General features: G+C 39.1%; 1 protein-coding gene across 1 annotated transcript; it reads left to right on the top strand.

The window, feature by feature from the left end:
* Window positions 1–7,828: 7,828 nt before the first annotated feature.
* LOC127094980 (probable serine protease EDA2) lies at window positions 7,829–9,166 on the top strand (the record flags this gene model as incomplete). The annotated part of the gene is made up of 1 exon (XM_051033735.1): window positions 7,829–9,166. A coding segment is annotated over one exon (636 nt), but the record flags the coding sequence as incomplete, so codon positions are not given.
* Between the last annotated feature and the right edge of the window lie 3,318 nt (window positions 9,167–12,484).

Below are 12,484 nucleotides of genomic sequence, written 5' to 3'. Positions count from 1 at the left end.
CCCTTTTGAATTTCAAAAAAATCATTATGACAAATAAAGAGCATTTTGTTCAAATTCTTGTCGTTCATTTATCTGTTGTTTTTCTTAAAATGGCAATACTTTCAAAAACTACAAAAATATTTTTTTTCTTTTGCATTTTATTTCCATTTTTCTAAAGAAAACCATCATTAAAAAACATGCAGAATAATCAATAAACCAGTTGAATTCGATGACCCCGCTACTTCCTATAATTTTGAACTCCCCATCTACCAAGCGGAAGAGGAGAGTGAGGAAGATTGTGATTTCCCAGAAGAACTGGAAAGGATGCTCGAGCACGAGTCAAAGGCCCTTCAGCCACATCAAGAACCAGTGGAAACAATCAACCTTGGCACTGAAGTAGATAAGAAAGAGGTCAAAGTTGGGACTACACTTGAGGCAAGCATCAAAGAAAGATTGATCAAGTTGCTACATGAATATGTAGATGTATTTGCTTGGTCATATCAGGATATGCCAGGTTTGGATACTGACATTGTTGTCCATAAGCTACCACTACAGCCAGATTGTCCGCCAGTGAAGCAGAAGCTCCGAAGAGCAAGACCCGACATGGCTCTAAAGATTTGTGACGAGGTGAAACGTCAATTTGATGCCGGTTTTCTAGCAGTTGCAAAGTACCCTCAATGGGTAGCTAACATAGTACCTGTACCCAAAAAGGATGGCAAGGTCAGGATGTGTGTTGATTATAGGGATTTAAACAAAGCAAGTCCGAAGGATGATTTCCCCCTGCCACATATTGACACTCTGGTAGATAACACTACTAAGTTCGCAGTCTTCTCCTTTATGGACGGATTCTCAGGTTATAATCAAATCAAGATGGCTCCAGATGATATGGAGAAGACCACTTTTATTACCCCTTGGGGCACATTTTGCTACAAGGTGATGCCTTTCGGTCTCAAAAATGCCGGGGCAACTTACCAAAGAGCTATGGTCACTCTTTTCCATGATATGATGCACAAGGAAATAGAGGTCTATGTTGACGACATGATCGCTAAATCTCAGAATGAAGAAGATCATATGAGCCATCTGAAGAAGTTGTTTGAACGCCTCAGAAAGTTTAGATTACGATTAAACCCTGCAAAATGCACATTCGGTGTCCGTTCAGGGAAGTTGCTTGGTTTCATTGTTAGTCAACGAGGAATTGAGGTGGACCCCGACAAGGTCCGAGCTATACAAGAGATGCCTGCTCCACGCACCGAGCGAGAGGTTAGAGGATTCCTGGGACGTTTGAATTATATCTCGAGGTTTATCTCACATATGACGGCCACATGCGAGCCTATCTTCAAATTGCTTCGAAAAGATCAAGCAGTTGAATGGAATTCTGACTGCCAAATGGCTTTTGAGAAAATCGGACAATACCTGCAAGAGCCCCCTATTCTAATTCCACCTGTCCAGGGGAAACCACTCTTTATGTACTTAACTGTGCTTGAAAAATCAATGGGATGTGTGTTGGGACAACATGACGAAACCGGTCGAAAGGAACATGCTATCTATTATCTGAGTAAGAGGTTTACCGATTGTGAATCCCGATATTCACTCTTAGAGAAAACTTGTTGCGCTTTAGCATGGGCCGCTCGTCGTCTAAGACAATACATGATTTGCCACACTACTTTGTTGATCTCAAAAATGGATCCAATAAAGTATATCTTTGAAAAGCCTGCTTTAACTGGAAGACTCGCCCGTTGGCAGATGTTACTATCTGAGTATGACATCCAATATGTATCTCAGAAAGCCATTAAAGGAAGTGTGTTGTCTGACTACCTGGCAAACCAGCCCGTTGAAGATTACCAGTCGTTGAAATTTGACTTCCCTGATGAAGACATTATGGTAGTAAAGGATTGTGAAATCCCAGGACCTGATGAAGGACCTGAACCCGGATCTCGGTGGAAGCTCATGTTTGATGGTTCCTCCAATTACATGGGGCATGGCGTAGGAGCTGTTCTATTAAATCCGAATGGTGGATACACTCCTTTCACAGCAAGGTTGTGTTTTGATTGCACAAATAATATAGCAGAATATGAGGCGTGCATCCTAGGCATTGAAGCAGCAATTGATCTCCGAATCAAAATCCTCGAAGTATGTGGAGACTCAGCCTTGGTGATATACCAAGTCAAGGGCGAATGGGAAACTCGTGATACCAAGTTGATCCCGTATCGTGCCTATGTCATGGAATTAATAAAATACTTTGACGAAATCACTTTCTGTCATATCCCGAGAACTGAAAATCAAATTGCTGATGCTTTGGCTATGTTGGCTTCCATGTACCAAGTTAGATTCCATAATGAAGCACCTCTCATTCAGATCGAGCGGAAAGTCGAGCCTGCCTACTGCCAGTCAGTTGAAGAGGAAGCCGATGGTAAACCCTGGTTTCACGACATCAAATGCTTTTTGCAAAATCAAGAATATCCAACAGATGCCACAACCCTTGACAAGAAAACATTGAGGAGGTTAGCATCCAAATTCTTCTTGAGCAATGGTGTGTTGTACAAGAGAAATCACGACATGATTCTGCTCAGATGCGTGGATGGACGTGAAGCGGACATGTTGATCAAGGAGATTCATGAAGGATCCTTTGGGACTCATGCCAATGGACATGCCATGGCCAAGAAGATTTTGAGAGCTGGTTATTATTGGTTGACCATGGAATCCGACTACTTCAATTATGCTAGAAAATGTCATAAATGCCAAATCTATGCCGACAAGGTACACGTGCCTCCGACCCTACTCAATGTTTTGACGTCACCTTGGCCCTTCTCAATGTGGGGCATCGACATGATTGGCGCCATCGAGCCTAAAGCTTCCAATGGTCACCGCTTCATCCTGGTTGCCATCGATTACTTTACCAAATGGGTAGAAGCCGCCTCTTACGCTAATGTGACAAAACAAGTGGTTGCACGGTTCCTCAAGAAAGAGATCATTTGCCGTTATGGGATTCCAAACCGGATCATCACAGATAATGGGACGAATCTGAACAATAAGACCATGAAGGAATTATGCGAGAGCTTCAAGATTGAGCACCATAACTCTTCACCATATCGTCCAAAGATGAATGGCGCTGTTGAAGCCGCTAATAAAAACATCAAGAAAATCCTGCAAAAAATGGTGAAAACCTATAAGGATTGGCATGAAATGCTACCCTTCGCACTGCATGGATACCGGACTTCCGTCCGCACTTCAACAGGGGCAACCCCGTTTTCTCTGGTATATGGGATGGAAGCAGTTCTCCCAATTGAAGTAGAGATACCTTCAATGAGAATCTTGATGGAAACCAAGCTAGAAGAGGCTGAGTGGATTCAAAATAGATTTGATCAGTTGAACCTCATAGATGAGAAGCGATTGACTTCTTTGTGCCATGGACAACTATACCAGAAACGGCTTAAAAGGGCTTTTGACAAGAAAGTACGTGTTCGGGAATTCAGAGAAGGAGACCTCGTGCTTAAGAAGATCTTGCCAATACACAAGGATTCACGTGGGAAGTGGACTCCCAATTATGAAGGCCCATATGTTGTGAAGAAAGCTTTCTCCGGAGGTGCCTTGATTCTCACAACTATGGATGATGAAGAGCTCTCGCACCCCGTGAACTCTGATGCAGTTAAAAAATACTATGCCTAATAAAAACCCACTAAATCAAAAACCTGAAAGGGCGATTTAGGCAAAAAAAAAAAGAAGGGGTATCCCGGTGGACCGAAAACCCGAAAGGGCGGTCCAGGCAAAAGTTAGGGATGAATAAAAATGGTAGCTCGCTAAGTTGAAAACCTGAAAAGGCGACTTAGGCAAAAAAGAGCGCCCCGGTGGATTGAAAACCCGAAAGGGCGATCCAGGCAAAAGTTAGGGGCATAAAGGCACAAACTGCATCAGTTGTTATTGATTAATACCGAAGAATTTGAGGTAGAAGATTAATCCAGTCACTCCCCTTAGGAGCAAAGTTTTTGGGGGATCATATCTATTGAGGATGTTGGTGGTCACTGAATTCAATGTAAACCTTTCCTTATTGCCATTTTCCAAAAAAATTGTAACACTCTATGGAGCTACGCCATTTGTGTGCTACCATTCTTGAATAAAATACAAGTTTTCCCAATCATTGTTAATTTGTGTTCATCTACGCTTTTCTTTGTTATGCAAAATGTCATTTATTTGTTAATAATGATGTTTTGAAACTTGGAAAAAGAATTTGAAACTTAGAACAAATTTACTTTGATACATGTGAAAATCGAAGGAAAATCATTTGTTTCCCCAAAAGCCTCGAGGTTGCATAAATATTCCTAGAGCACCAACAAAAGTCCCCACGGAGTACAACTTATGAATCCTTTAGAAGGATGGACCTTTGGTCATTTCTAACTGTCAATCATGATAGTTTCTCCTCTGGATGCGCCTGTTAATTGTACGGGTATGAGTTATCGGTGTTGAAGAATCAGAATCTCTGTCCCTACAAACACCCAGTCTGCTAAGTGTCAGCATTCTCATAATCATGATCATTCATATATCATGCATTCAAATCATGCATAGCCGAAAGGTATTTCGTGCTCATTGTGCATTGACCTAGGTCTTGTTGTTGATCCTATGTCCTTGGACCTCTAATTCAGGTTTGTCTTTGGTATCTTTAAACCAACATCCGGTTTTCACGGTCATTTTTCAAGTCCAATTGTTATTGGCAAAATCCGTTAAAAGCTGGTTGTAGTCCATTGCTTACGGTCAGAGTCCCATTGTTGTTATTCCAGTGTCAGGTCATATCTGAACCTGTTCTGAAGATTTCTTTCTCTGTTTGTTCAATCCTATTCAGGTCATATATGAACCTGTTGTTGAGCTTTATTCCGGTGTCAGGTCATACTTGAACCTGCTCTGAAGGGTTTTTCCAACTTTTGTTCAATACTATTCAGGTCATGTATGAACCTGTTGTTGAGCTTTTATTCCGGGGTCAGGTCATACTTGAACCTGCTCTGAAGAGTTTTTCCAAATTTTTTTCAATACTATTCAGGTCATGTATGAACCTGTTGTTGAGCTTTATTCCGGTGTCAGGTCATACTTGAACCTGCTCTGAAGAGTTTTTTCCAATTTGTGTTCAATACTATTCAGGTCATATATGAACCTGTTGTTGAGTTTTTATTCCGGGGTCAGGTCATACTTGAACCTGCTCTGAAGAGTTTTTCCAGTTTTGTTCAATACCATTCAGGTCATGTATGAACCTGTTGTTGAGCTTTTATTCCGGGGTCAGGTCATACTTGAACCTGCTCTGAAGAGTTTTTCCAGTTTTGTTCACTACTATTCAGGTCATATATGAATCTGTTGTTGAACTTTTATTCCGGGGTCAGGTCATACTTGAACCTGCTCTGAAGAGTTTTTCCAATTTTTGTTCAAAACTATTCAGGTCATATATGAACCTGTTGTTGAACCTTATTCCAGTGTCAGGTCATATATGAACCCGCTGATGAGCTTTCATTCCAGTATTATCAGGTCATATATGAACCTGTTGATACACTCTTCTTGAATTTTTCTGAATTTGTTAGGTCATACCTGAACCTACTGTCAGAACTTCTTGATATTCCCCAGCGTTGTCAGGTCATATATGAACCTGTTGTAGCATCTTTTCCTTTATTCGGGTTTGGTAAGTCATATGTGAACTTACTACCGAAATCCCTGGTATTCTAAGCGTCGTTTATCAAATTTCACTTTGAGTACTCTCCAGTGTGTGTCTGATTCTCCAGCAGGATCTGTCTTCCCCGGCAAGTTTGTTTTCACCTTTTGTCTGTCTCCCTGTTGGGTCATCAGCATACCCCACAGTTGGTCTGTCTAGTAGCATCTCCTGTCGAGAGTCCACTATATCCCTAGAGGATAAAAATTACAAAAAAAATCATGCATCCATGAACATCATATCATATCATATCACATCATGTCATAGGGATTCAGGATCAAAATCCGGATCTTCTTAGTATTTAACCATCTCCCACTATGATCATATGAAGAGTGTCCTGCTTCATATTCTCTAGTAGAAGATACTTAAATAGGGGCAACTGTCATACCCCGATTTTGGTCCTGAATTTCTTTCCATGTTTTTCTCATTTTTTATTTGGCACTTGGCCTAAAATTCATTTTTGCATACATTCATAACCAAAGGCAACCATCCATTTCCAAACATTGTTTATTATCTAGCTTTTTGATCATAGTGTTTTTTGATTACAAAATGGATTTTAGTTATGACTCTTTTTTTCATTTTTCAATTTTAATTTAATTAGTAAATCTAATTCCAAATTTCAAGTTAATCTTAATTGTATTTTACTAATGATTCAAACTCTAATTGATTTTTATTCCCAAATGAATGTTAGAGTTGATATCAAAGTAATTTTAAATTATAGATTGATTCGATTTTAATTGGTTTTGTTGATTTTTTTTAATTTTAAATTGACATTTTGATTATTCATAGATTTATTTCTAAAATCCATATTCATTTCTATAATCACAAATTCATTTCATTCAAACCAAGTTTGCTACAACCTTAAAATCATAAGTAATTTTTTGTTATTAAAACAAGCATTTTACATAAGCATTACATTATGCCTCATTGGTTATTCATATACATTTTATTTTATGCTACATACATCAAACTCCAAACCACATATTCCAAAACGTAAACAAAACATTAGTCAACATTTTCACCTTGACCTAACAACTTCTCCTTTCATTACAAGTGACAAAGCACCAACATTAGCCCCATTCTCCGATCTCACACCAAGCATAACCATATCTACATCAACACCTATGAATGAAATGGTTGCTGTAAACTCTGTGGATCCAGGTAGTAAGAATCGACAATGTATAGCTTACATTGAAGCCAAAGGAAGACAGTGTGTGAGATGGGCAAATGAGGGAGATGTATACTGTTGTGTGCACTTATCCTCTTGTTTTTGGGCCGGCTCAGCAAACGCCGAAAACCCGGGTCAAGTTGATACTCCTATGTGTAGTGGTACAACTGTTGTGGGTACTAAATGTAAGCACCGGGCTCTACCTGGGTCGTTATACTGTAAGAAACATCGGCCTAATGCTGAAACAATACATGTCTCGAGTTTACCCCAAAGTACTATGAAGAGGAAACATGAAGAAAATTATACTGGTTCAGAGAACATGTTCTGTAAAGACATAGTATTGGTAAATGGCGAAGGTTCACTGCAAGTGGATCCAGTTCCATATATTGCTGGTAATTCATTACATGGAGTAAACAACTTGTCTGAGAAGCTGGTGCATTCTGAAACGGGTCTGTTGCAATGGAGGCTCCAATCTGTATAGGGTCTCCTCCATTTGATAATAAGAATCCTGGTAGGGAAGCTTCTAAGTGCTATTCCTTATACTGCGAAATCCACCTTCCAAGTTGGCTTAAATGAGCAAGAAATGGGAAGAGTAGAATAGTATCAAAAGAAGTTTTCTCAGAACTTTTGAGGGGCTGCAACTCGTGGGAGCAAAAGATACATCTGCATGAAACCACCGAACCTGCGGAAACAGAATGAGTTTAATGAAATGCATTAATGTTTAATTTGCCGGCTTACCGATGGAATTCGCCCTATACTTCCTTCAAACGAATTTCATGATGGAATAGGCATCAAACCGGGCTGGTCAAAACAACATCCAATCTGCAAAAAACAGCTAGCATGGCTAATTTCGTTTCCTTCCAGTCCATATATCTCTAGCCGGACTGTGTTTCAGACTGGTCCCAAGTGCAGCCAGCTCATGTTGAGGTTCTGATTTTAAATCTTCAAACCTGCAGCACAAGGACAATGCTGTATATTGCAAGACAAAACATGCTTAAATATCTGTGTTACAAGAAACCACTCGACTTATCGAACAAAAACTAGCAACTAATGGAAAGGCACTGAAGGCTTCTTTTAATGCAGCTAATCTTGAAAATGATGGAGACTTCTTGTATTTCGTGGCTGATGCTTCTGTTATAGCGTTTCAATATGGAAATCCGGATATATTATGCAAGCCTCTTGTTGAAGCAAAGAAGCACGGAGATGATTTGGTGGAAGCTTATGACAAATTTATCAAAGATTTTTTCCTTAAATCTGAAGGTAGTACACAAAGTTATAACCAACAGAACTTGAAGAACACTGCTATCATTGAAAACAGTGCTGATAAATTATGGTGGTTTCAAGTTTGTACTAAAGTTGCATACTTTCAGGTGGCTCCTTCAAATGACAGTATACGCTCCCACAAAGTTGACACGAGATACCATTTGGACCTTTGCAAAAATGTCTTTGGAAAGGGCATATATCCTGATGTTGATGCAATTAATTTATACTATGGAGGCACAAAAGTTGCTGGTTCCAAAATAGTATTCACAAATGGTTCACAAGATCCTTGGTGTCGTGCATCTAAACAAATTTCATCACCCAGCATGCCTTCCAAAGGTTGTATTAGAGTTTATGGATTTATAGCCACTTGACTCCGGTGTACGAAATTGAGCCTCTTGAGAAGTTTACTGATGCCCATCTTGATCAATGTCTGTGGCAACAATAGTTATCTCTTTCCCAACTGGATAGAGCCCGCAGATTCGGAGCCATCACCGTTTTGGTTTATAAGTGATATAAACAATTTGTGAAGTATGCTACAGACCAAGTCTGAATTGTCGAGAAGATTGATTTAACAACATTAAATGGGCTTCTCCGTTTGGTGCTAAATCACAACACTGCAGATGTTTTGTCTGTTCCCCATGAACCATCAATTCACTCCCTGTTACTCAGAATGTTTATTCTGCAGATAGAACTGAGCAGAAATTTGTTGTACCTCTCCCTCAGAATATGAAAGATGGCGTAGAATCAGCTCCTGAAGTATGCGCATAAGGTTTTTCTCGACCCCAGGATACATGGGCTGATGTTGAGCTAGTTTTGAAGGTTATGATAAGAAGTAGAAAGTTGTTATTCAAAGAGAGAACTAAGAGGCTTGAAGAATAGAACGGAATGTTTGCTGCTAGGAAGTTGTGCCTTGTATTGGACCCAGACCATACACTTTTCAATTCGGAAGTTACGGCAACACGTCTTCTAATCAATGTTACACCATCCTCACACATCCAAACTGAAATCACGAGCCACCCAAAACCGAGTACACCAACAAGGCTGTGAGAAAACCGAAACCAATGCTTCAATCTTCACTGCAGTAAAAAACATAAATTAATTAGTTAAAGAGGCAGAATTCCAGAAAAATCCCAAAACGGGATAGAGACAAAACTCAAAGAGAAAGTTTGAGTTCATAGTACCGTTTCCGGTTTGTAGCGTAAAACAGGATAAAATTGATTCTGAGCACACAAAAGCACTTCTGGAAATTTTCTCCATTGAACCTTTGGGGGACGAAATCAAAACCCTAAGCTGTGAACATAAATAGAGAGTAGAAATCAGTGAGAGAGGACGAAAATTAGGAGGAGGCGGAATTGAAATTTCAAAGCAAAAAAAACCTAATCCTAAAATACAAGAAAACCAGCGTTTGAAGAGGGGAAGGGAGAATTCAAGCATTACCTGAGCTTGCCGTCACCGTCGAAGGTGAGCCTTTTCAACCGCCTTTGCCTCTGTTTGCATGTAGAGCGAAGTTTGAGAGAGAGAGGGTTGAACGTGAGAGAGAGGGTTGAACGCGAGATTAAGTGAGCGATTGAGGGAGATTGGAGATTGAGAGAGCGATGAGGGAGCGATTCCATTGAGAGCGTCGAGAGATTGAGAGAAGAGAGATTGAGAGCGGGTACGCGTTTGGGAGAGAGCGAGGACGATGGACTGTTCTTGGTTTCCATTTCTTTTTTTCTTTTTTTTATTTTTAAACAGAGATAAGCGTTGAAACCATAAAATTTCTATGTTTTTAAATTTCCTAAGTTTTCATTTTTAACTTCCCAAGTTTAATAAATATTCTTTTTCATTTTCAACTCATATGCTTTTGAGAAACCCAACAGCCAGGCGGCTGGGTTTTTTTGTTGGTAAATCAACAGACCTTCATTATTGTTATTTTAGTTCCTTTTTTTGTTTTTATTCCGATCTAGTCTGGTTTATATGTTTAAGCTGTTATCTGGATGACAACTAATGATAAATGGTCTAGTGGAGAGGGGGTGGTTTCTATGGTCTTTAGTGTAGTGGGTTCGATACCCGTATTGAGCATTTTATTTTCTTTTAGCATTTTATTTTATGTTTATATTTTTATTATACTCATGGTTGATCTGCTTTCTTTTAATTTCATCATTCATTCAAAACCATTTTAAAACTATAAAAATCATATTTTTCTCGATTCAATGTCGAGCCCATTTTCACACCCTTGTAAGTCGATTGCTTTTTAAGCATCGTCATCAACCTCACATAGCTTACTCTTGGGCTTTCTTACAATGAGCCGGTTCTCTTGCACTTACACTCATACTATGCATTATTTGTTGTTTGGGCCCGATTTAATTATTTCCTGATTTTGAATCCCCATTTGACAAAATGTACCCCACTCCCCCGATATGTAACAATCTTGTACTGTTTTATTTCTTTATTTGCTTGACTGTTTAGTTAGATACTAGCACAAGAATAAAATCAACAATTTCAAAAAATACAAAAATATGACTCGACCCAACGTCGAGTATTTTCTTAATAAACAAATCAATTCATTTCTCCCTCCTATTCTATTCCATTTCTTCCAAACTTTCATCAAACGCTTGATTCAACGTCAAGCCATTTTTTCTGATAAAAACTCAAAAAATATTAATCTACAGTTAAGACCCTTTCAATAAAGGTGGAAATGGAACATGGTGTATACCATGCACTCCTGAGACTAGGATTCGAGATGTATATCTCGCCAATCCTAGCTCTCGCCATCATCTAAATTTATCCACTTTGCTCTCTCAAACACTTATTCAAATTTCTCTTAAACGTCCACCAATACTTGATCTAGGGTCAAGTCATTTTCACAACAAAACTCAAAATACCTAATTCTTATTTAACATTTTTTCAATAAAGATGGAAATGGAACATGGTGTATACCGTGCACTCCTGAGGTTAAGATTCGAGACGTATGCCTCGCCTATCTTAGTTCTCGCCATCATTTAAAATTGTCAATGTGGTTTTGTCAAACCCTTTCTCAATCAAATCTAAGATACCTAAATCTTATTTAACACTTTTTCAATAAAGGTGGAAATGGAACATGGTGTATACCATGCACTCCTGAGACTAGGATTCGAGATGTATATCTCGCCAATCTTAGCTCTCGCCATCGTCTAAAATTGTCAATGCGGTTTCTTCAAACCCTTTCTCAATCAAAATTCCAAAATACTTAATTCCTATCTTAACTTTTTTCAATAAAGATGGAAATGGAACATGGTGTATACCATGCACTCCTGAGGCTAGGATTCGAGATGTATATCTCGCTCATCCAAGTTCTCGCCATCACTCAAAATACATCCAACCGATCAAACTCTTTTCTCGCCATCGTGCGACTAATCAAAGAACCCTTTTCATAAATGAAAGATATATTGTCTTAAGGTGATACAAAACAATGTTTCGGCCACGATTGTTGAGTCGAGATAAGTGACGCTTTTCCGAATGTAGATTTATAAATCCGTTCGATGTGTGGTATGCATCCACTCCTCATCTGTTTTGGGTAAAACAATGTTCTCGTCGATTAATACAATATAGCTTTCGCTAAAATCGACCAACAAAAAAACATTTTTCTACCCAGAACTACGTAAGCCTTGATTTCTCTTTTGAGATACGTAGGAGCAGGATTTGTAAATCTTGTCAGGCCCACTAATAAAAAACTTAGGTTTAGTCCTTCGTTAAAAAATCCAAAAACATTTCTTCTCCCTTATATTCTTTCTTTCCCACCTAATAACTTGAAAAGCCTATCATTTCAAACTAACATTAACGCACACAACTGACCTAATGGTTCCCGTTGAGTACAACGGGCGTGAGGGGTGCTAATACCTTCCCCTTGCGTAATCGACTCCCGAACCCTGATATTGGTTGCGATGACCATATCTTATCCTTTCTTTTGTCTTGGGTTTTATCGATATTTCCCCTTTCCTTTTTAGGAATAAATAAAGTTCGGTGGCGACTCTGTTCAGTCCATCATTGCGAGCGTGCGATCGCGCTTCGCTTTGAGGTCGTATCCCCATTTTTTCGAGGTGCGACAAACATGGATATTTATAAAGTAACCAAGCAAAAAAATAAAGGGTCTCATTGTAAGGTAGCCCAAGAGAAACCCTTATGTGTGCAAAAGTGACGTAAGCTAACAAGTGGATAATGGTCTTACAGTCATGTCTCCCTAGGGTAGTGTCATGATGCCATTCTTACAATAGGATTGTAAGTTACATATGAAATCCAAGTTAGGTTAAAGTGTAAAAAGATTAGGGAAATGTATCCAAGCAAGGGTCCTAAATGAAATCCTCTAAGTTCAAAGTTGATTACATATGAAATGCATCTTTTTTGTCTTATAATTTTATCATGTTTTTGTTGTT

Source organism: Lathyrus oleraceus, chromosome 6 (assembly GCF_024323335.1).
Source record: "Lathyrus oleraceus cultivar Zhongwan6 chromosome 6, CAAS_Psat_ZW6_1.0, whole genome shotgun sequence".
In the NCBI taxonomy this organism is placed as follows: domain Eukaryota; kingdom Viridiplantae; phylum Streptophyta; class Magnoliopsida; order Fabales; family Fabaceae; genus Lathyrus; species Lathyrus oleraceus.
The sequence above is the reverse complement of the archived record's forward strand: the minus strand, read 5'-3'. Positions and strand labels throughout refer to the sequence as shown.